At 43.6% G+C, this 25,997-nt stretch overlaps 1 protein-coding gene across 1 annotated transcript in view; it reads right to left on the bottom strand.

Annotated features, from left to right (window-relative positions):
• Positions 1-25,238, bottom strand: part of LOC130738331 (1-aminocyclopropane-1-carboxylate oxidase homolog 1-like) — a 42,001-nt gene extending 16,763 nt beyond the window's left edge. Inside the window, exons 1-2 of the mRNA XM_057590299.1 lie at positions 23,806-25,238; positions 23,386-23,707 (exon numbers count right to left, since the gene is read on the bottom strand). Of these exons, the coding sequence (XP_057446282.1) occupies positions 23,386-23,707; positions 23,806-24,338 (855 nt within the window). The 5' untranslated portion in view covers positions 24,339-25,238. The remainder of the gene's footprint in view (positions 1-23,385; positions 23,708-23,805) is intronic.
• Between the last annotated feature and the right edge of the window lie 759 nt (positions 25,239-25,997).

The raw sequence follows: 25,997 nt of genomic DNA, 5'->3' as shown, positions 1-25,997 counted from the left end.
CCACTAACCTTGGCTTGATGTATAAGAAAACATCAGAGTATAAGCTTTCAGGTTACTGTGATGCTGATTATGCTGGAGATAGAACAGAGAGAAAAAGTACTTCTGGAAATTGTCAATTTCTGGGAAGCAATCTAGTCTCATGGGCAAGCAAGAGGCAATCAACCATTGCACTATCAACTGCAGAGGCAGAATATATCTCAGCAGCAATATGCAGCACTCAGATGCTCTGGATGAAACATCAGCTGGAGGATTATCAGATCCTTGAGAGCAATATCCCAATCTATTGTGATAACACTGCTGCAATCTCATTGAGTAAGAATCCTATCTTGCATTCAAGGGCAAAGCACATTGAGGTAAAGTATCACTTTATTAGAGATTATGTACAGAAGGGCGTACTTCTTCTGAAGTTTGTTGATACTGACCATCAATGGGCAGATATCTTTACAAAGCCCTTAGCAGAGGATAGATTTAATTTTATTCAGAAAAATCTGAACATGGACTTTTGTCCAGAGTGAAGATGGATCAGAACCTCTGACTATGATACTTCTTGATCAGAAGATGTCTAGTCCAGAAGGTAACTCAATCAGAGTGTGTGTACCCACTGGTACTGACTCTGAAGCTGAGACAGCAACACGTGTGTCAGTATTTCTGATGCATAGTTCCTTGTGCCCGTGTGACAGTCTGTTATGATTGCGTGTAGATGTGCTTCTCTCCTGTGTGTGATTTGTGTATTTACTGTTACTATCTATCTTTAATTTTCAACCGTTGATCTTAAAGTGCTTTTTGAATCAACAACGGTTATTTGTCAAAACCCACTATACACACACGATCTCTTTCACTTCCGGTTTTTACTCTCTCTCTCTTTGCTATTTCGAAACCGCTTATCCTCGCTTTCTCTCTCGATCTCTTTTCATCTTCTACCTCAAACCTTCAACCGCTTCAAAAATGGTGAGTCAAACCAGAAGAACTACTGCAGATGCAACCCAGTTCCCTCACATGGTAGTTGGTCTAGCAACGGGTCAAAGGGGCCCTGAGAATCCGACACCAGATCAAGGTCAAGCTCAAGAGCAGATTATTCCAATTGCAGAACGGGGCTGTGCCGTTCACTGCGTATATGTTCCTGAGGAACTTCAAGTCCTGGCAGAATGGAGATTCGACCTCGATAATCTGGCTACAAATGGGTATGATCTTCGTCCTGAAGTCCAAGTTCAAGGTTGGGGAAATTACTTCAACAGACTTCGAGGACCGGTGTATGATAAACTGATCAAGGAATTCTGGAAGCACGCCGACTGCGATGATACTCAGGTGGTATCTCACATTCTTGGAAGAAAGATCATCATCACAGAGAAGTCCTTCGTGAATTTGCTGGGTGCAGACACTGCTTTTGGGTATCGTTTCCAATTCACGGAATCGAAGCTGAAACCCAGCACCAAGGATACAATCAACCAGGCCCTGTACACCAATTACAAACCGGGCAAGATGAATTACAAGGTGATGGACCTTCATCCCAAGCTCAGGATCTGGCACAAAATCTTGCTCCACTGCATAAACCAGAGACCAAAGGGCAGTTCCCCAGACTACATCAACTTCAACCAGAAGGTGATGTTGTTCTTCATCCAAGACCAGAAGAAGATCTGTCTTCCCTACTTCCTGTTCTCCTACTTGAAGGAATGTATCCGGAAGTCTGGTACCACTGCCTCCATCAAGTCAGCGATCAAGTATATTCCCTTCGGGAGACTTTTGTCTGATCTCTTCATTGAGAGTGGCCTCATTCAAGATCTGATAAATGTTGGATGCACAGAGGATCTGACCACCATTGTCAGTGATGTCTTCACGGCAAATTCTCTAAAGAAGATGGGTCTAATCAAGAAGAAGATTGCTCCTGCCCATGAAGACACATCTTCTGAGATCAGAAGTAGAAGGATGCCTCTGAATGACTACCCTCTGTGGACATAGGCAGACAATCCTGACGCCATTAGGTGCTATGTTGAAGACCTAAGGGCTCAAGGATTCGAAATTGATCTCGATGACTTCTTCAGCAGACTGCCGCCAGCTCCAGAGTTTCCTTCTCCTCCCAAGAAGAAAGTTCAGAGGAAGATGATCCTAGAAGAATCTTCTGAGGAATCAGATGTCCCTCTGATCAAAAAGAAGAAGGCTGGTCAATCCAAGAGAAAGCAAGATGAAACCAGCAAGCCTGATGATGGTGATGATGGTGATAATGAGGATGGTCCTCCTAAGAAGAAGAAGAAGAAGCAGGTCAGAATCGTGGTGAAGCCTACTAGGGTGGAACCAGCTGCTGAAGTGGTCAGAAGGAATGAACCTTCTGCCAGAGTGACAAGATCATCAGCACATTCAAGTAAGTCTGCAATTGCTTCTGATGATGATTTGAATTTATTTGATGCACTCCCCATATCTGCCATGCTCAAACACTCTTCAAATCCCCTCACTCCTATTCCTGAATCCCAACCAGCTGCACAAACCACCTCTCCACCACATTCCCCAAGGTCTTCGTTCTTTCAACCTTCCCCTACTGAAGCACCTCTCTGGAATTTGCTCCAGAACCAACCCTCTAGGTCAGAAGAACCAACCTCTCCCATTACCATCCCGTACAACCCATTAACTTCTGAACCCATCATTCATGAACAACCAGAGCCTACCCAAACAGAACCTGGACCCAGAACCTCTGATCACTCTGTCCCAAGAGCATCAGAACGACTGGCTCTCAGACCTACGGATACAGACTCTTCCACAGCCTTTACACCTGTATCCTTCCCAACCAATGTTGCTGACTCTTCTCCCTCCAATAACTCTGAATCCATTAGAAAATTCATGGAGGTCAGAAAAGAAAAGGTGTCTACCTTAGAAGAGTATTATCTCACTTGTCCAAGCCCTAGGAGATATCCTGGCCCTAGACCTGAACGTCTAGTTGACCCAGATGAACCTATCTTGGCCAATCCTTTACAAGAGGCAGACCCTTTGGCTCAACAAGCTCACCCTGCCCCTGATCAACAAGAGCCTATTCAACCAGAACCTGAACCAGAACAATCTGTGTCTAACCAATCCTCGGTTAGATCACCTCATCCTCTGGTTGAAACTTCAGAACCTCACCTTGGAACCTCTGAACCCAATGCTCAAATGTTTAACATTGGCTCTCCACAAGGTGCCTCTGAAGCCCACAGCAGCAATCACCCAGCCTCTCCTGAAACCAACCTCTCCATAATTCCTTATACTCACCTCCGACCCACATCTCTCTCTGAGTGCATCAATATTTTCTATCATGAAGCATCCTTGATGCTACGCAATGTGCACGGTCAGACTGACCTAAGTGAGAATGCTGAACGTGTGGCTGATGAGTGGAACAATCTGGGCACTTGGCTAGTGGCTCAAGTTCCAATTATGCTGCAGCTCCTGCATGCGGAGGGAAGTCAGAGGATTGAGGCTGCAAAGCAAAGGTTTGCTCGAAGGGTGGCTCTTCATGAACAAGAACAGAGACATAAGCTTCTTGAAGCTATTGAAGAAGCCAAGAGAAAGAAAGCTCAAGCAGAAGAAGCTGCACGTCAAGCAGCAGCTCAAGCTGAACAAGCCAGATTAGAGGCAGAACGACTTGAGGCTGAGGCTGAAGCCCTTAGATGCCAAGCACTTGCACCAGTAGTGTTTACTCCTGCTGCTTCTGCTTCCATTCCAGATCCTCAAGCTGCTCAGAATGTTCTTTCCGGTTCTACTCAGTCAAGCTCATCCAGACTCGACATCATGGAACAGCGTCTTGACACTCATGAATCCATGCTAATTGAAATGAAGCACATGATGATGGAACTTCTGCGTCGAACTGATAAACCCTAGTTTTAGGATCTCTTCGCTTTTCCTTTTCTTTAACGTTGTTTTATTTTTGTTAAACTCTGTTTCTTTTTATTTATTTATTCTACTTTGTTCGTCTGTGATTATCTATGCATATCTATATATTTTTGTCACATGTGTTTGCAAAAATCTTTTTATTCATAATCTCCTTATGTTTACATCATACATTCTTTCCCTAAAGTCTAGAATGGAGGATCCCTCCTCATTCTTCTGCACTCCTGGCGCTGCTCTGACCTATCCTTCTCCAGACGCTCCAGTGCATGCTGGATGTTGTTGAGCCTGTCCTTTAGCTCATCCCTCTCCAGAATCTCTTCTGCAGTCTTGAGCTTCTCTTCCAAACTCTCTTTTTCTTCCAGCAGCTTGAGTTCAAGCCGGCTGAGTTCTTGCACCTCCTCCACGAAGGCAAGAAATTCCCTCAAGTCTCTTTTCAACTCTGGACGCAGGTCCTCCTCCAGCAGTGTCCGTGTTAGCTCCGAGATGGTCGTTGTACCCTCTGGATGCCTGATGTTAAGGAACAAGTCCTCCTCGAAGGCCTTCTTCCTCAGCTCTTCTAGTGCTACGATGTATGATGCCATTTTTTTTTTCTTACTGAAAATTGTTCGAGGTGTGAAGCTTACCTTTCTCTCCAACGCTTTATATAGGCTTCACTTTCTCTCTGATAGTTAATGCTCCTACAGTTTCTCGAGGTTAAGTTCTTGGTAACTGACCCTTCTCTTTACTCCCTTGACCGGTGGTAAACGTTCTTCTCTTGCATTAACTCTTCTATTTATTTCGCCTAACTCTGATTCTTGCATCGTTTTCCTTTTCTTTAAACTTAGACCTTCTCTAAGGGGGAGTACCTTGTACTTCAAGCTAAGTTTTTCATACCCCAAGCTTTTTGCTTATGACAAAAAGGGGGAGTAAACCCAGTTTTTGATGTGTAAGATGTGTTAGTGTGATTTATTTTTTCTTTTGGAGAATTTAAGAGTTCCACCTTCATGACCATAGATGTGTCACTGGGCAAATACGAGGAATACATTTCACTTCTTCTGAAGTGATTCTAAGTTGACTCTGATACCCAAGACTCTGATACCTTGTCCGTGACTCTGATCACTTATGCGCTCTGATTACTCGATTTTCATCTATGTCATAAGTTTTTCACTCTGAACTCTTATATCATTTAGCTCAGAATCTAGACTTTACTAACGTTTTCATCAAGTATTAGATTCAGGGGGAGCTAAGCTCAGAATCAAGCAGTGACTTGAATTCAGAATGAGCAAGATAAACTATTCACATCAGGATAAGTCTTATTCTATATCTCTAAACTCTGAGTGAATTTAGTTTAATGTTTAAGAATTGTTCATCAAAAATCTTAGTTTTTTCATCATCAAAAAGGGGGAGATTGTAAGATCAAGTTTTGATCTAGTAGTACAACTCTATGTTTTGATGATTACAAATTAACCTTTTGATATGAACAATTGTGGTACTCTAACGTGTTTTTCTGAGTGTGCTATTTACAGGCTCTGACCTCAACTCAATCTCACACAAATCAGAAGCACTGTGTATAAAGAGCAACCCAAGCAACGCTTTCGCATTCACCATGTTCAGTATGAACAGTGGAAAAGCTTCAGAAGTTCTGAAGTTATACAAACTCTGATGTGGACTCAGTCACTAGAAGCTCTGAAGATCCAGAAAGTCTGATAACCAAGAAACACTGAAGGCTCAGATATTCTGATGGTGTAGAAGACTCTGAAGATCCAGAAGCTGATTAGTGAAATTCTGTTGTCCAGAAGCAAGATACTCTGAAGACCATGTTCTTCCCTCTGAGTTCAGAATCAGAAGAAACAATGGTCAGAGGATCTGGGCTTTCCCTTCCCATTACATCAACCCTAATCGTGAATAAGAAATTTATTCACTTAGCATAAGCTTAAAAAAAAACTTGGGCCTTACATTACTACCCTCCAAAAAGAAAGTTTCGACCTCGAAACTTAAGGGTTAGTAAAAAGTTCTGGATACTGTTCTTGAATCTTCTCCTTCAGCTCCCATGTCGCATCACCGGTGTCTTTGTTCCAAATGACCTTCACTAACTCGATCTCTTTCCCTCTCAACTGTTTTATCCTGGTGTCACCAATGCTAATTGGCGGTGTCTCGAAAGACAGATCATCCTTCAACTCAATGTCATCTAGCTCGATAACATGTGTCGGATCCGCAATATATTTCCTCAATTGTGACACGTGGAATACATCATGAATGTTTGATAGAAATGGAGGTAGTGCAATCTGATAAGCAACGGGTCCAATTCGACGAGTGATCTGATAAGGTCCAATAAACTTCGGCGTAAGCTTCTTTGACTTGATTGCTCGACCAACTCCCGTCGTCTGAGTAACTCTCAGAAATACATGATCTCCTTCTTCGAATTCCAGAGTTCTGCGCCTTTGATCGGCATAACTCTTCTGTCTACTCTGAGAAGTCTTCATCTTCTCTCTGATCTGCTTGATCTTCTCAGTTGTCTGTTGCAGAAGTTCCGGTCCTACCAACAGATTTTCTCCGTTTTGGTACCAACACAAAGGTGTTCTACACTTGCGGCCGTACAAAGCCTCATACGGTGCCATACCTATGCTCGTATGAAAACTGTTGTTGTATGTGAACTCAATCAACGGTAGCAAGGTATCCCAACTGCCCTTGTTGTCTAACACGCAAGCGCGTAGCAAATCCTCCAACGACTGGATTGTCCTCTCAGTCTGTCCATCAGTCTGCGGATGATAAGCAGAACTTAGTCTCAGCCTCGTTCCCAAAGCTTCCTGAAGAGCTCCCCAAAAGTGTGATGTAAACTTCGGGTCTCGATCGGATACAATACTTGTCGGCACTCCGTGAAGTCGTACAATCTCGGATATGTAAATCTCTGACAGTTTCTCCACGTTGTACGTAGTCCTCACAGGTACGAAATGAGCCGACTTTGTCAGTCGATCCACAATTACCCAAATAGAATCGTATCCCTTCTGAGTTCTTGGCAAAGCCACGACGAAATCCATCGATATGCTATCCCACTTCCACTCTGGTACATCTAAGCTTTGTAGCATACCTGAAGACTTCTGATGCTCCACCTTTGCCTTCTGACATGTCAAACATGCAGCTACATATTCAGCCACTTGTCTTTTCATTCCTGGCCACCAAAAATTCACCTTCAAGTCTTGATACATCTTTTTCATTCCAGGATGAATGCTTAACTTGCTCTTGTGACCCTCATCCATAATCAATCTTCTCAAGTCAGGGTTGTTAGGCACACAAACCCTATCCTTGCACCGTAGGATATTGTCACTTCCTACCTTGAATTCTGGGTCTTTACCTTGACTTACCAAATTCCTTTTCCCGAGCAGAAACTCATCTTGTAACTGTTGGTCTCGGATTTCTTCCATCAATCCATTGGTAATTCTGATCATCCCAAACTTCAGTTCTCCCTCGGATAATTTCACATCCAAGCTCAAATCTCGAAATTGTTCCAGCAGTTGCAGCTCCTTCACCATCATCGACGAGATGTGCATCTTCCTGCTCAAGGCATCAGCAACTACGTTCGCCTTTCCAGGATGATATTGCAGAGTGAACTCGTAATCTTTGAGAAATTCCATCCACCGACGCTGCCTCATGTCCAGCTCCTTCTCCTCAAACAAGTACTTCAAGCTCTTATGATCACTGAATATGGTGAAATTGCATCCATACAAGTGATGTCTCCAAATCTTCAGCGCAAATACGATGGCAGCTAGCTCCAAGTCATGAGTTGGATAATTCTTCTCATGCACCTTCAGTTGTCTTGAAGCATAGGCAACCACCTTCCGATGTTGCATCAGCACACATCCCAAACCTTGATGCGAAGCATCACAATATACCTCATAAGGTTCCTCTGGTTGCGGTAAGACGAGTACAGGTGATGTCGTCAACCGTTCCTTCATCGTCTGAAAGCTAGTTTCGCACGCTTCAGTCCATGCAAAAGGTTGGTCCTTCCTCGTGAGTTGAGTCAACGGTCCAACAATCTTCGCGAAATTCTCGATAAAGCGACGATAGTATCCCGCTAAACCGACAAAACTTCTGATCTCAGTCACTGTCTTTGGCCGTTCCCATGACAATACGGTCTCTACCTTTGCTGGGTCCACAGCTATTCCCTCCTTAGAGATCACATGGCCTAAGAATTTTACCTCTTCGAGCCAAAATTCGCACTTAGAAGGATTGGCGTACAACTCCTTCTCCCTCAGCACTTGTAAAACTTGTCGGAAGTGCTCCTCATGGTCTTCAGCATTCTTTGAGTAGATTAGAATATCGTCGATAAACACCACGACGAATCGATCCAAGAATGTATGGAAAGTCATATTCATGTAAGCCATGAATATTGCCGGTGCATTGGTCACCCCAAATGGCATCACTAAGTACTCATAGTGTCCATAATGGGTTCTGAATGCCGTCTTCTGGATATCCTCGGTCTTGACTCTGATTTGATGATAACCCGACTTCAGGTCGATCTTCGAGAATATTGTAGCTCCTCGCAGTTGATCCATCAAATCATCAATTCTAGGTAACGGATACCTATTCTTGACGGTTACCTTGTTCAATTGTCGGTAGTCGACACATAGTCTCGACTTCCCGTCCTTCTTCTTCACTAATAAGACTGGCGCTCCCCAAGGTGAAACGCTTGGTCGAATAAATCCCTTCGACAAAAGATCTTCTAGTTGGGACTTCAATTCCACTAGCTCCGCAGGTGCCATACGATATGGTGGAATCGAAATCGGCCCTGTTCCCGGTACGATGTCTATAGCAAACTCAATGTCGCGCACAGGCGGCAATCCAGGTACATCGCCAGGAAAAACATCCTTGAATTCTTTCACCACTGGAATACTACCAACTTCTGGGTTCCCTTTGCTCTCCAAGCTTAGCAAAACAGAATACTCCTGAGATCCCTCGTTCAAAGCGACGTTGATGTGATTGGCAGATAGATACTCGGAAAGATCCGAATCAGGAAATACCACTCTCTTTCGGTTGTAGTCCAAAAGACAATGATAGCGGGACAACCAATCCATTCCTAGGATAACATCTAGGTTCTTAAGAGTTAGGCATACTAGGTTAGCATGGTAGATCCTATTGTTATATGTTATCAGACAATACATGCATGCTGAATTAGCAAGTAGAGTCTTGGCAGGAGTAGCAACTATCAGATCGAAACTCAAAGCAGTAATAGGAAGTCTTAATCTGATCGCACAATCTCTAGAGATAAATGAATGCGTTGCACCGGAATCAAAAAGTACGGATAGGAGGTTACCGTCCATCTCGCAGTCGCCTCTAATCAGTCCATCGACCCCCTCAGCATCTTCACCATCCATGGTGTAGACTCTCGCCTTTGCAGCAGGACGCTTCCCTCGAGCAGTGTTGACGGTTGGTTCCGCCTTTGGTAGCCTGCACTGTGCAGCAGTATGCCCCAATTTGTTACAGTTGTAGCCTTGGGGTCTCGTGTCGGGACAAGCACGAGCGTAATGCCTGGCTTCCCACACCTGAAGCAAGTCAACTCCCTGTTCTGAGTCTGATCCCCAGAACCACCAGTAGCACCCACCATGGGTCTGTAAGATCCCGAAGCCGCTCCTCTACCTACAGGACGCTGATACGGCCTCCTATTTTGAAACCTTCCTCTGTTCTGAAAATTCTGAGAGCTTGACCTCATCGGCCCTCCAGTTCCAGCCCGGTTTAGCCTCCGGTTCTTCATCAGTTCCACTTCTGTGGCTTTCTCCACCAATGATTGGAATCGCATGATTCCCAGTGGCCTCACTGAGTCCTCAATATCCGGCCTCAGTCCATTAACGAAGCGCTTGCACATGTAGCGCTCGTTCACGTGGTCATGAAAGAATTGGAAATGCTTCGCCAAGGATTCCAGCTTCGAAGCAAATTCCGGCACCGACATACCTCCCTGACGGAGGGTTAGAAATTGTGACTCCCGCTCATCCCGAGCACTTGTTGGAAAGTATTTCTCCAAGAATGCAGTTCGGAACGAGTTCCAGTTAATCTCTTCATGGTTGGCCTCCATGATTCCCCTGGTGCCCTTCCACCAGTACTCAGCATCTCCTAGCAGGAGATAAGTCGCCATGCCCACCTTGGCACCCTCAACTGTCTGCAGAACGCTGAAAATGTTCTCGATTTCCTGGATCCAGAGATCCGCTTTGTCTGGGTCAGTACCACCCGAGAACTTGGGTGGATCTTGCCTCTTGAAGTCATTGAGGCCTTTGTTTTGGTCGAGAGTTATCTCTCTCTGACGTTGATGCTGGGCACGTGCTTCCTCAGCAGCACGCCTCATTGCACTATCATTTGCCTGTGCGGTAAGGCTTGGGCCATAGTGGCCATCATCTCAGCTAGCTGATTATTATTCACCATGTTCTGTTGAGTGAAACAAAGAGTTAGTACTTATCATAAGATAGCATCTAGCAAACTAAACCATATGATTAAGCAATAACTTCAATCAATTCTAAGCGAAAAATCGCTTGCAGACAATCAATTTTCACTCTTTGCAGAGTCACACAACCTAGCACAGAAGACCTATTCCCCAACAACTCCCGAAAGACTCGACCGTGCTCTGATACCACAATGTAACACCCCGATTTCGGTGGCGTCACTTTAGTAACCAAAAATAAACTTAATGCGGAAAAACGTGAATATTTTTTTTTTGATAATAACTAAGACAAGACTTAATTAAATAAAACTCAAATGCGAAAAGCAATAGAACTAATATACAATATATATAACAGCCCCCGCTGTAAGTAACAACCTCGTCACGAGTAAACCTCCAGTGACGGTAATAGAAGAGTAGCGCCCGTAGGCAATATGTACAAACCGAATATAAAGGTAAGTGTCCGCAACACTATCCCTCAAAACTGAGAATAAGCTGACCCAATGGTCTGAAAATAAGACCTCCTAAGTCCAACCAACTCTCTGTGATTCCCGTAAGGAAACCACACAAAAAGCTATAGGCGGAACTACCCTGTCCCCTAGGTAACAAATAACGCTCAGAGCTACGACTCTACTCCTACACTAATCCTAACTCGAGGAGCTCACACCAGCACTAAACCTACGTGCTAGCATGATCGTCGTCTGAATCAGAATCCAGAACGACCAAGTCTACCAACCCTATCCGTCCTCCCCTCGCAACCGCAGTGCGCTCCGATGCTGGACTCACGGGCTAGGGCCCGAACCCTGATCATCAATGATCGCAACGGAGGGTGCACTAGACCCTGCCGAAGGCACTCCCACGGGAATCTCCTCTGAGGGATCCTCGTCCTCTGAAGATGACGGTGGCGGCGGTGCTCCTCCAAATCCTGGCCCACAGTGGACGCCCGGTGGCAAGTTGAAGCTGATAGAGCATCTCCTCAACACTCCTGACCTCAAGAGTCCTCCACTATCCACATGGTCCTCCATGATACGCCCCGAATACGTCGCTCGATGGCTCGCGGGGTCAACCACCCACGACCCGGGGTCGTCCTGGTCGATCATCTCATATCTGATCCCCCCCGAAGGGTGGACCATTGTGAACCAGTCCGCAATGGACATCTGACAAAAGGCGTTGTCCGCCAAAACACACACAGAAGACGCGAGGGTCAACTCCAAAGAACTATGTAAATATTAAACCCAATAGGTACAGATAATAAATAGCCACTTAGGCTTATAGCTAGGGATAACATCCTAGGGTTGCATATTCCACAAAACATAACAACAATAATAACACTTAACATGTTCCAAGTAAGATTATCAAATAGCAATCACACTCATCAACTAAGTCAGTATGCATGTTGCATGAAATGATATGCAGGTTAACCCAGTCAACCAACATGCAATCCGGAACGGATGGACATCAACGGACCAGCCCTAGCACCAGCCACGGTGGGACCATTTCGGCCCGCGTGCCTCTTACTCCAACAACAACGGTAGTCAGATCAGCCGTAACCCGTAGGTCTGCCATTTCGGTCTGCTACAAGAGACGTCTACAAACGCTCTTACACGGCATTCCGGGTCTTATGACCATTTTGGAAACCGACGACATTTGGAATTCTCCGAGGTCCGGTATCACGCCGTGTATAAACCTCCTATGTATGCATGAATGCAATGTGATTAACCAAACAACGTCTCCGACCTCACTCGACACGTCGCCACGTGTTCTAGGTAAATTAATGTCTCTAAAAGCTTACCCTAAGGTAAAAGTCGATTCTGCGACAAAAGACAACACTTCACAACAACCCATAACTCATGATGATCTACAAATCATCCGACTCATCTCAAAACGATGGTCATAACTGCTCGACGAGCACAGAGTATCACACTCTCGGAAACTAACGGTTTCCCGGACTTATCCCCAGGATAGCCCAACAACATAGCTGCTCCAACAGCACAACAACAAACGCTGCTCCAACAGCACAACAACAACACATACTCAACGCCTCTCAATTTTCTCAACACTCGGATCCGACGACACTTCTCGTTTTCCAAAACTAGGATTTGCATCCGAAGCTTCCTTTCGAGTTTGTTATCATTACTTAAAGATTTAGAGGTTGTTTAATGTCTTATGAGTTTTCTTTACAAAATAGTATCCTTTTAGTCTTATCGCAAATCCTATCAGTTCTCGGGATCTCCAAATCCCCAAATGACTCCAGAGAATGTCTCGATCCATAAACATCATAACAAGGCCCGAATCTCATTCGTCCTATCAAGCTTTCTCAAAACTCTCAAAATAAAATCGGCATGACCTGCCCGCTATTCTCACTTTTCAGAAACTCAGATTTCATAGCAGCAGCATAATTAACTCATCACAGTCAACAACATGTCATATATAATACATCTCATCATAAACACTTAACACTTAGCATATAAAGCATGTACCACACATCCTAGATTACCCACATAGCACATAGCATGTAAGTCAATCTCAAAAACATTCAGTAGATGAATCATCTACATTGTCAGCCGAAGCCTCAGAAAACATTTTCCAATCACACACAATCCAGTGCATAAACAGTAAACAATGTCGAAAAGCATCGACCCTAAGCATTAACTAGAGATTCAGTGAGAAGCCCTCACCTGCAGATTCTCCAGGATGAACTTCCAACTCTTCCTCACAATCAAAGTGTTGCTTCTCAGGAAATTCCTCAAAAGCTCCTTTAAAGCAAAATCACAGAAATACTATTAGAATCTATCGGAAACTAAGCTATCGATACTTACTAAGGTTACTCGAAGGAATCTATACTCTAAAGTACGATAATCTAGCGCGAAAGACAAGTTTTCGGAAAAGGAAATTTTCCTCCTCCCCCCCTAATAGGTTCGGCCACTTTTCACAATTAGGAGACTCGATTTTTCTTCGATCAAACTTGGTTCCTATGCTATCATTAGCCGTAACTAAGGTTATTCTGAACTCGGAAAAATTATCGGATCAAAAATTGTCGCAGGGGTATTTTGGTCATGATTTTTAACTTAGAAATTTCAAAACTGAAATCCCAAAAACCAAATTTTGCAGGGACGTCACCAACGACGTTTATGACAACTAATCCTACTAGCACTAAGCTAAGGCGATAGTTTTCAGCCTAAAGGTTGAAGCTTTACTCCAAAAACTCCAAAAATGGGTATTTTAGGCTAAAATTGATTCCGGCGGAATTCCGGCGACATAACGGAAAATCTAACCCGGCAGAAGTGATCTTGGGCACATAAGGAAGAGGTTTAGAATCAGAAATGAAATATTCAGGATAGTTTTGCAAAAACCCATAAACTATCAGCTCAGAAAAGTCTACAGAAAAGCTATGGAAAAAGCGATCAGAGGTAAGGATTAGCGACTATACCTCGAAACCTTGAAGTAGCAACTAACGGATCAACGATCAAGCAAGAAATGAACAAAATTCTTCTTCCTTCTTCCTTGGTGAAGCTCGCGGGTTTGAGGAGAGAAAATGGAGGAGTTTTGTGTTTTTTTCTCACTTGTTTGCTATATATAGAAGATGGAAATTCGCGGGAAAATGAAAGTTTCGCGAATCTGATTTTTCCGGCGTCATTCTCCATGAATTCTAAGATATGTTTTGGCAAAAGAATTCCAAAACTATAAAGATGTCTCCTTGTATTTTTGGCAACTAATGCATAGTCGGTGTAAAACTATTTTACCCGATAAGTTGCTTTTTGCATCGAATGTCGGAATGGAAAACTTCCTTCTGAAGAAAGATTGAAATCATCAAGAGAAATGGGTGTACGCGTGTAGAATATTCATTTGAAGCTCTGAATAGATAAAATCCCCATAGTCGGGTGATTCTAGGGTTTTGAAATACCAGGGTTTTGGTTTCGGCAAACTTCCGATGATTGAAATCGGACATTCGTAGATCCTAGAGTTTCGCCTCGAAACGATTGTGATATATGGAAGAAGAGAAGTTCTAACATTTCTCTGAAGATTTTTGGAATTAACTTCCATCGTGCCTAAAAGTGAAAATTAGCTATATACTAGGGTTTCTGACCTAGGTTAAGCGTATAACGATCGTGCTATAACTTTTATCGATCATAATGCAATCCGTGAACTTTTCCTGAACTTTCCCCTTCATAAATATATTTCATTTAATGAACTTTTGTTCAGGTTTCCCTTCCCATTACATCAACCCTAATCGTGAATAAGAAATTTATTCACTTAGCATAAGCTTAAAAAAAAACTTGGGCCTTACATTACTACCCTCCAAAAAGAAAGTTTCGACCTCGAAACTTAAGGGTTAGTAAAAAGTTCTGGATACTGTTCTTGAATCTTCTCCTTCAGCTCCCATGTCGCATCACCGGTGTCTTTGTTCCAAATGACCTTCACTAACTCGATCTCTTTCCCTCTCAACTGTTTTATCCTGGTGTCACCAATGCTAATTGGCGGTGTCTCGAAAGACAGATCATCCTTCAACTCAATGTCATCTAGCTCGATAACATGTGTCGGATCCGCAATATATTTCCTCAGTTGTGACACGTGGAATACATCATGAATGTTTGATAGAAATGAGGTAGTGCAATCTGATAAGCAACGGGTCCAATTCGACGAGTGATCTGATAAGGTCCAATAAACTTCGGCGTAAGCTTCTTTGACTTGATTGCTCGACCAACTCCCGTCGTCTGAGTAACTCTCAGAAATACATGATCTCCTTCTTCGAATTCCAGAGTTCTGCGCCTTTGATCGGCATAACTCTTCTGTCTACTCTGAGAAGTCTTCATCTTCTCTCTGATCTGCTTGATCTTCTCAGTTGTTGTTGCAGAAGTTCCGGTCCTACCAACAGATTTTCTCCGTTTTGGTACCAACACAAAGGTGTTCTACACTTGCGGCCGTACAAAGCCTCATACGGTGCCATACCTATGCTCGTATGAAAACTGTTGTTGTATGTGAACTCAATCAACGGTAACAAGGTATCCCAACTGCCCTTGTTGTCTAACACGCAAGCGCGTAGCAAATCCTCCAACGACTGGATTGTCCTCTCAGTCTGTCCATCAGTCTGCGGATGATAAGCAGAACTTAGTCTCAGCCTCATTCCCAAAGCTTCCTGAAGAGCTCCCCAAAAGTGTGATGTAAACTTCGGGTCTCGATCGGATACAATACTTGTCGGCACTCCGTGAAGTCGTACAATCTCGGATATGTAAATCTCTGACAGTTTCTCCACGTTGTACGTAGTCCTCACAGGTACGAAATGAGCCGACTTTGTCAGTCGATCCACAATTACCCAAATAGAATCGTATCCCTTCTGAGTTCTTGGCAAAGCCACGACGAAATCCATCGATATGCTATCCCACTTCCACTCTGGTACATCTAAGCTTTGTAGCATACCTGAAGACTTCTGATGCTCCACCTTTGCCTTCTGACATGTCAAACATGCAGCTACATATTCAGCCACTTGTCTTTTCATTCCTGGCCACCAAAAATTCACCTTCAAGTCTTGATACATCTTTTTCATTCCAGGATGAATGCTTAACTTGCTCTTGTGACCCTCATCCATAATCAATCTTCTCAAGTCAGGGTTGTTAGGCACACAAACCCTATCCTTGCACCGTAGGATATTGTCACTTCCTACCTTGAATTCTGGGTCTTTACCTTGACTTACCAAATTCCTTTTCCCGAGCAGAAACTCATCTTGTAACTGTTGGTCTCGGATTTCTTCCATCAATCCATTGGTAATTCTGATCATCCCAAACTTCAGTTCTCCCTCGGATAATTTCACATCCAAGCTCAAATCTCGAAATTGTTCCAGCAGTTGCAGCTCCTTCACCATCATCGACGAGATGTGCATCTTCCTGCTCAAGGCATCAGCAACTACGTTCGCCTTTCCAGGATGATATTGCAGAGTGAACTCGTAATCTTTGAGAAATTCCATCCACCGACGCTGCCTCATGTTCAGCTCCTTCTGCTCAAACAAGTACTTCAAGCTCTTATGATCACTGAATATGGTGAAATTGCATCCATACAAGTGATGTCTCCAAATCTTCAGCGCAAATACGATGGCAGCTAGCTCCAAGTCATGAGTTGGATAATTCTTCTCATGCACCTTCAGTTGTCTTGAAGCATAGGCAACCACCTTCCGATGTTGCATCAGCACACATCCCAAACCTTGATGCGAAGCATCACAATATACCTCATAAGGTTCCTCTGGTTGCGGTAAGACGAGTACAGGTGACGTCGTCAACCGTTCCTTCATCGTCTGAAAGCTAGTTTCGCACGCTTAGTCCATGCAAAAGGTTGGTCCTTCCTCGTGAGTTGAGTCAACGGTCCAACAATCTTCGCGAAATTCTCGATAAAGCGACGATAGTATCCCGCTAAACCGACAAAACTTCTGATCTCAGTCACTGTCTTTGGCCGTTCCCATGACAATACGGTCTCTACCTTTGCTGGGTCCACAGCTATTCCCTCCTTAGAGATCACATGGCCTAAGAATTTTACCTCTTCGAGCCAAAATTCGCACTTAGAAGGATTGGCGTACAGCTCCTTCTCCCTCAGCACTTGTAAAACTTGTCGCAAGTGCTCCTCATGGTCTTCAGCATTCTTTGAGTAGATTAGAATATCGTCGATAAACACCACGACGAATCGATCCAAGAATGTATGGAAAGTCATATTCATGTAAGCCATGAATATTGCCGGTGCATTGGTCACCCCAAATGGCATCACTAAGTACTCATAGTGTCCATAACGGGTTCTGAATGCCGTCTTCTGGATATCCTCGGTCTTGACTCTGATTTGATGATAACCCGACTTCAGGTCGATCTTGAGAATATTGTAGCTCCTCGCAGTTGATCCATCAAATCATCAATTCTAGGTAACGGATACCTATTCTTGACGGTTACCTTGTTCAATTGTCGGTAGTCGACACATAGTCTCGACTTCCCGTCCTTCTTCTTCACTAATAAGACTGGCGCTCCCCAAGGTGAAACGCTTGGTCGAATAAATCCCTTCGACAAAAGATCTTCTAGTTGGGACTTCAATTCCACTAGCTCCGCAGGTGCCATACGATATGGTGGAATCGAAATCGGCCCTGTTCCCGGTACGATGTCTATAGCAAACTCAATGTCGCGCACAGGCGGCAATCCAGGTACATCGCCAGGAAAAACATCCTTAAATTCTTTCACCACTGGAATACTACCAACTTCTGGGTTCCCTTTGCTCTCCAAGCTTAGCAAAACAGAATACTCCTGAGATCCCTCGTTCAAAGCGACGTTGATGTGATTGGCAGATAGATACTTGGAAAGATCCGAATCAGGAAATACCACTCTCTTTCGGTTGTAGTCCAAAAGACAATGATAGCGGGACAACCAATCCATTCCTAGGATAACATCTAGGTTCTTAAGAGTTAGGCATACTAGGTTAGCATGGTAGATCCTATTGTTATATGTTATCGGACAATACATGCATGCTGAATTAGCAAGTAGAGTCTTGGCAGGAGTAGCAACTATCAGATCGAAACTCAAAGCAGTAATAGGAAGTCTTAATCTGATCGCACAATCTCTAGAGATAAATGAATGCGTTGCACCGGAATCAAAAAGTACGGATAGGAGGTTACCGTCAATCTCGCAGTCGCCTCTAATCAGTCCATCGACCCCCTCAGCATCTTCACCATCCATGGTGTAGACTCTCGCCTTTGCAGCAGGACGCTTCCCTCGAGCAGTGTTGACGGTTGGTTCCGCCTTTGGTAGCCTGCACTGTGCAGCAGTATGCCCCAATTTGTTACAATTGTAGCATTGGGGTCTCGTGTCGGGACAAGCACGAGCGTAATACCCTGGCTTCCCACACCTGAAGCAAGTCAACTCCCTGTTCTAAGTCTGATCCCCAGAACCACCAGTAGCACCCACCATGGGTCTGTAAGATCCCGAAGCCGCTCCTCTACCAACAGGACGCTGATACGGCCTCCTATTTTGAAACCTTCCTCTGTTCTGAGAGCTTGACCTCATCGGCCCTCCAGTTCCAGCCCGGTTTAGCCTCCGGTTCTTCATCAGTTCCACTTCTGTGGCTTTCTCCACCAATGATTGGAATCGCATGATTCCCAGTGGCCTCACTGAGTCCTCAATATCCGGCCTCAGTCCATTAACGAAGCGCTTGCACATGTAGCGCTCGTTCACGTGGTCATGAAAGAATTGGAAATGCTTCGCCAAGGATTCCAGCTTCGAAGCAAATTCCGGCACCGACATACCTCCCTGACGGAGGGTTAGAAATTGTGACTCCCGCTCATCCCGAGCACTTGTTGGAAAGTATTTCTCCAAGAATGCAGTTCGGAACGAGTTCCAGTTAATCTCTTCATGCTTGGCCTCCATGATTCCCCTGGTGCCCTTCCACCAGTACTCAGCATGCCACTTGCACCTCAACTGCAGAAGATAAGTCGCCATGCCCACCTTGGCACCCTCAACTGTCTGCAGAACGCCGAAAATCTTCTCGATTTCCTGGATCCAGAGATCCGCTTTGTCTGGGTCAGTACCACCCGAGAACTTGGGTGGATCTTGCCTCTTGAAGTCATTGAGGCCTTTGTTTTGGTCGAGAGTTATCTCTCTCTGACGTTGATGCTGGGCACGTGCTTCCTCAGCAGCACGCCTCATTGCACTATCATTTGCCTGTGCGGTAACGGCTTGGGCCATAGTGGCCATCATCTCAGCTAGCTGATTATTGTTCACCATGTTCTGTTGAGTGAAACAAAGAGTTAGTACTTATCATAAGATAGCATCTAGCAAACTATACCATATGATTAAGCAATAACTTCAATCAATTCTAAGCGAAAAATCGCTTGCAGACAATCAATTTTCACTCTTTGCAGAGTCACACAACCTAGCACAGAAGACCTATTCCCCAACAACTCCCGAAAGACTCGACCGTGCTCTGATACCACAATGTAACACCCCGATTTCGGTGGCGTCACTTTAGTAACCAAAAATAAACTTAATGCGGAAAAACGTGAATATTTTTTTTTTGATAATAACTAAGACAAGAATGAATTAAATAAAACTCAAATGCGAAAAGCAATAGAACTAATATACAATATATATAACAGCCCCCGCTGTAAGTAACAACCTCGTCACGAGTAAACCTCCAGTGACGGTAATAGAAGAGTAGCGCCCGTAGGCAATATGTACAAACCGAATATAAAGGTAAGTGTCCGCAACACTATCCCTCAAAACTAAGAATAAGCTGACCCAATGGTCTGAAAATAAGACCTCCTAAGTCCAACCAACTCTCTGTGATTCCCGTAAGGAAACCACACAAAAAGCTATAGGCGGAACTACCCTGTCCCCTAGGTAACAAATAACGCTCAGAGCTACGACTCTACTCCTACACTAATCCTAACTCGAGGAGCTCACACCAGCACTAAACCTACGTGCTAGCATGATCGTCGTCTGAATCAGAATCCAGAACGACCAAGTCTACCAACCCTATCCGTCCTCCCCTCGCAACCGCAGTGCGCTCCGATGCTGGACTCACGGGCTTAGGGCCCGAACCCTGATCATCAATAATCGCAACGGAGGGTGCACTAGACCCTGCCGAAGGCACTCCCACGGGAATCTCCTCTGAGGGATCCTCGTCCTCTGAAGATGACGGTGGCGGCGGTGCTCCTCCAAATCCTGGCCCACAGTGGACGCCCGGTGGCAAGTTGAAGCTGATAGAGCATCTCCTCAACACTCCTTACCTCAAGAGTCCTCCACTATCCACATGGTCCTCCATGATACGCCCCGAATACGTCGCTCGATGGCTCACGGGGTCAACCACCCACGACCCGGGGTCGTCCTGGTCGATCATCTCATATTTGATCCCCCCCGAAGGGTGGACCATTGTGAACTAGTCCGGAATGGACATCTGACAAAAGGCGTTGTCCGCCAAAACACACACAGAAGACGCGAGGGTCAACTCCAAAGAACTATGTAAATATTAAACCCAATAGGTACAGATAATAAATAGCCACTTAGGCTTATAGCTAGGGATAACATCCTAGGGTTGCATATTCCACAAAACATAACAACAATAATAACACTTAACATGTTCCAAGTAAGATTATCAAATAGCAATCACACTCATCAACTAAGTCAGTATGCATGTTGCATGAAATGATATGCAGGTTAACCCAGTCAACCAACATGCAATCCGGAACGGATGGACATCAACGGATCAGCCCTAGCACCAGCCACGGTGGGACCATTTCGGCCCGCGTGCCTCTTACTCCAACAACAACGGTAGTCAGATCAGCCGTAACCCGTAGGTCTGCCATTTCGGTCTGCTACAAGAGACGTCTACAAACGCTCTTACACGGCATTCCGGGTCTTATGACCATTTTGGAAACCGACGACATTTGGAATTCTCCGAGGTCCGGTATCACGCCGTGTATAAACCTCCTATGTATGCATGAATGCAATGTGATTAACCAAACAACGTCTCCGACCTCACTCGACACGTCGCCACGTGTTCTAGGTAAATTAATGTCTCTAAAAGCTTACCCTAAGGTAAAAGTCGATTCTGCGACAAAAGACAACACTTCACAACAACCCATAACTCATGATGATCTACAAATCATCCGACTCATCTCAAAACGATGGTCATAACTGCTCGACGAGCACAGAGTATCACACTCTCGGAAACTAACGGTTTCCCGGACTTATCCCCAGGATAGCCCAACAACATAGCTGCTCCAACAGCACAACAACAAACGCTGCTCCAACAGCACAACAACAACACATACTCAACGCCTCTCAATTTTCTCAACACTCGGATCCGACGACACTTCTCGTTTTCCAAAACTAGGATTTGCATCTGAAGCTTCCTTTCGAGTTTGTTATCATTACTTAAAGATTTAGAGGTTGTTTAATGTCTTATGAGTTTTCTTTACAAAATAGTATCCTTTTAGTCTTATCGCAAATCCTATCAGTTCTCGGGATCTCCAAATCCCCAAATGACTCCAGAGAATGTCTCGATCCATAAACATCATAACAAGGCCCGAATCTCATTCGTCCTATCAAGCTTTCTCAAAACTCTCAAAATAAAATCGGCATGACCTGCCCGCTATTCTCACTTTTCAGAAACTCAGATTTCATAGCAGCAGCATAATTAACTCATCACAGTCAACAACATGTCATATATCAATACATCTCATCATAAACACTTAGCACTTAGCATATAAAGCATGTACCACACATCCTAGATTACCCACATAGCACATAGCATGTAAGTCAAACTCAAAAACATTCAGTAGATGAATCATCTACATTGTCAGTCGAAGCCTCAGAAAACATTTTCCAATCACACACAATCCAGTGCATAAACAGTAAACAATGTCGAAAAGCATCGACCCTAAGCATTAACTAGAGATTCAGTGAGAAGCCCTCACCTGCAGATTCTCCAGGATGAACTTCCAACTCTTCCTCACAATCAAAGTGTTGCTTCTCAGGAAATTCCTCAAAAGCTCCTTTAAAGCAAAATCACAGAAATACTATTAGAATCTATCGGAAACTAAGCTATCGATACTTACTAAGGTTACTCGAAGGAATCTATACTCTAAAGTACGATAATCTAGCGCGAAAGACAAGTTTTCGGAAAAGGAAATTTTCCTCCTCCCCCCCTAATAGGTTCGGCCACTTTTCACAATTAGGAGACTCGATTTTTCTTCGATCAAACTTGGTTCCTATGCTATCATTAGCCGTAACTAAGGTTATTCTGAACTCGGAAAAATTATCGGATCAAAAATTGTCGCAGGGGTATTTTGGTCATGATTTTTAACTTAGAAATTTCAAAACTGAAATCCCAAAAACCAAATTTTGCAGGGACGTCACCAACGACGTTTATGACAACTAATCCTACTAGCACTAAGCTAAGGCGATAGTTTTCAGCCTAAAGGTTGAAGCTTTACTCCAAAAACTCCAAAAATGGGCATTTTAGGCTAAAATTGATTCCGGCGGAATTCCGGCGACATAACTGAAAATCTAACCCGGCAGAAGTGATCTTGGGCACATAAGGAAGAGGTTTAGAATCAGAAATGAAATATTCAGGATAGTTTTGCAAAAACCCATAAACTATCAGCTCAGAAAAGTCTACAGAAAAGCTATGGAAAAAGCGATCAGAGGTAAGGATTAGCGACTATACCTCGAAACCTTGAAGTAGCAACTAACGGATCAACGATCAAGCAAGAAATGAACAAAATTCTTCTTCCTTCTTCCTTGGTGAAGCTCGCGGGTTTGAGGAGAGAAAATGGAGGAGTTTTGTGTTTTTTTCTCACTTGTTTGCTATATATAGAAGATGGAAATTCGCGGGAAAATGAAAGTTTCGCGAATCTGATTTTTCCGGCGTCATTCTCCATGAATTCTAAGATATGTTTTGGCAAAAGAATTCCAAAACTATAAAGATGTCTCCTTGTATTTTTGGCAACTAATGCATAGTCGGTGTAAAACTATTTTACCCGATAAGTTGCTTTTTGCATCGAATGTCGGAATGGAAAACTTCCTTCTGAAGAAAGATTGAAATCATCAAGAGAAATGGGTGTACGCGTGTAGAATATTCATTTGAAGCTCTGAATAGATAAAATCCCCATAGTCGGGTGATTCTAGGGTTTTGAAATACCAAGGTTTTGGTTTCGGCAAACTTCCGATGATTGAAATCGGACATTCGTAGATCCTAGAGTTTCGCCTCGAAACGATTGTGATATATGGAAGAAGAGAAGTTCTAACATTTATCTGAAGATTTTTGGAATTAACTTCCATCGTGCCTAAAAGTGAAAATTAGCTATATACTAGGGTTTCTGACCTAGGTTAAGCGTATAACGATCGTGCTATAACTTTTATCGATCATAATGCAATCCGTGAACTTTTCCTGAACTTTCCCCTTCATAAATATATTTCATTTAATGAACTTTTGTTCAGGTTTCCCTTCCCATTACATCAACCCTAATCGTGAATAAGAAATTTATTCACTTAGCATAAGCTTAAAAAAAAAACTTGGGCCTTACACACAGCTACAACATTTTAGAAAGATGAGCATTTCTAGTACCAAACTTTTTAACTAGTAAAAATGGGGGAAAAGAATGGACATACTTGTAGCAGATCTCCAATGTTCACTACTAGAGCTCCAGGAACAGGAGGAACATCAACCCACTGCCCATAGCTCAAAACTTGGAGCCCACCAATGTGATCTTGAAGCAGAATTGTAAGGAAATCAGGATCACAATGTCTTGTAGTGCCCATAGTCAGTTCAGGTTCAGGACATGCTGGATAATAGTGACTAAGAATTGTGTGGCCTTTTGCACAATCCATCCTTTCAAGATGCTCAGGCTTGAGTCCTAGTGCTTCTGACAATAATTCAAACAAAAGCTTCCCCAATGCCTGAACTTGCCTAGAGTATTCCACTGTTACAACCCTACAATGAATAATTCACAATGAATTCATATTTGATAACAAAGAAATTTCAATGATTCACATGAACATGAAAGTTTTCAATGTAGCTTCAAAATTTACCTGCATACAGGAGGCAATTCTTGTGGATCAAGAGGTTCAGGACCCATCACACAGAACAGTGTATCCCTCCAGTTAGCATGTTTTGATTGATACAAATCAAAGTTGCTCACATACTTCACCTTCTTCATCAGCTCCCTAGTGTAATACTCAGCCTTCAACTCTTGTGGCAGCTCGTGGAACTCACGCGCCGCCGCAACCATCTCCTCCAACAGTTTCACGGGTATTCCATGATTCACCACCTGGAAAAACCCTACCGTTTCCGCCGCATCCCGGACTCCGGCAATAACGTCAGCGCGTTGTCGAGCGACGCCTTCGAGGTCGATCACGGGGATCCTGAACTGGATCTGCGGTGGCTCGCCGGCGGCGGTGAGGTCCTCTGGCGGCATGATGAAAATTCGCGGGAGTCTGGTGATGCCGGAGTCAACAAGACCTTTGACACCTGCTTTGGAGTCATCGAAGGACTTGAGTTCCGGCAAACGGTCGTCGGTTGTGGAACTTCCTGCGAGAGATTTACCGGCTTCGGCGACATCCATTGCAAAGTACTAGAAGCTTAGCTTTCTAAATCTAAATTCAAATGCAACCTTATCTTCTTTGTATTTTATGTAGGTGGGTTGATAAAGATTGTCTCAATTGTAAAAAAAAAAAAAAGTGACCATGATGTCTCTTGAGTTTCATCACCTCACCATTGATTTTTGTGTGTTTAGTAACTGATTTTTACTGTATGTGTTGTGTAAATAAATCGACCTAGTAGCTTTCTATACACAGTTGGATCAACAAGAGCATCAATCAGCCTGAGTTTTCTGAAATTTGGCATTCGAATCCATTGGATCAACAAGAGAAACTCTTAGTAAACAATGAAAAATCTGCAATAGATTGCTTGTAACCTGAATCAAGTAGGACACTAGTTAGCTTAGCATTCCATTGTCTGCTGGAATATTGCTTCAAGCCATATAGTGATTTGGCCAACTTGCTGACCTCTGACTGGAGGAGTTTGCCAAGCCTGGGGGAGGCCTCATGTATACTTCCTATGGTAGATCAACATGAAAGAAGGTAGTATTGACATATAATTGTTCCAGAAACCAACCTTTCGCAGATGCAAGAGCCAGCAAAACTCTGGTTGGAGTAATCTTCTCCACTGGACTTAAGGTTTCTAGGTAAACTAGTCCTTCAGTTTGAGTAGACCCTTTGGCTACCCGACCAGGCTTTGTGCTTTTCAATGGAGCTATCAATATGATTTTTAACCTTAATAACCCACTTGCAACCTATAGCTTGTTTTCCAGGGGGTAGTGTTGTTAAAATCCAGGTTTTGTTGGCTTCTAATGCTCTCAACTCTGAATCTATATCCTGCTGACAATGTGGAGGTGATATTGCTTCAGCACAAGTCTTTGGAAATGGTAAGAGAATTTTTTTAGTGAGATTTGGATAAGTGGTCATAGGTTACCTGATCAATAATGGAATGAATAGGAGTCGTATAGGTGATAGGTGTGTAGATGTTTAAAGAGAATGATGCTAAGCACTAAGATAAGGAGGTGGTTTCCTTATTCTTTGTGATATTCTAGGTGTGATGTGTGCAGGTGGTATGGGAATGGATGAATCTAAGGAGGCATCATTATTAGTTGTGGGTTGAATAGGTGGCTCAATGGGAAAAAGACCTTCACCATGTAAAGAAAGGATAGGTAAAGGAAAGGAATTGAGTGTAGCAGAAATGTCAGTGGATTCTGGTTGTGGAGGCATGGAAGGAAACTTATGTTCATACGAGAAGACATGTCTGGAAGTGCAGATAGCTTTTGAGATTTTATCAAACAAAACATAACCTTTGTTTCTTGGCTTATATCCCAAGAAAACACGCTGTCTTGCTCTAGGGCCTAGCTTTTGTCTGTGAGCAACCAAAGGAGTGGCATAAGCCAAACATTCAAATACCTTCAGATCTTGTATGATAGGAACTGTCCCATATAAAACCTTGAGAAAAAACAAAACTAGGTTGCCTGTTGATCAGGTCAACGTCATGACTGGCTGCAAACGACCAAAATGACTCTAGAATGAAGGACTGAAATAGCAATGCTCTAGTAATAGCTAATATGTGTTGATATTTCCTTTTCACCACTCCATTTTATTGGGGAGTTTCTACACAAGAAGTCTGGTGGATGATTCCTTTATCACTGTAAAAATCCTTCAAAAGAAACTCTAGACCA

Source organism: Lotus japonicus, chromosome 2 (genome assembly GCF_012489685.1).
Source record: "Lotus japonicus ecotype B-129 chromosome 2, LjGifu_v1.2".
Taxonomy (NCBI): Eukaryota; Viridiplantae; Streptophyta; class Magnoliopsida; order Fabales; family Fabaceae; genus Lotus; species Lotus japonicus.
Note: the sequence above shows the minus strand (reverse complement) of the source record. Positions and strands in the feature narration are given on the sequence as shown.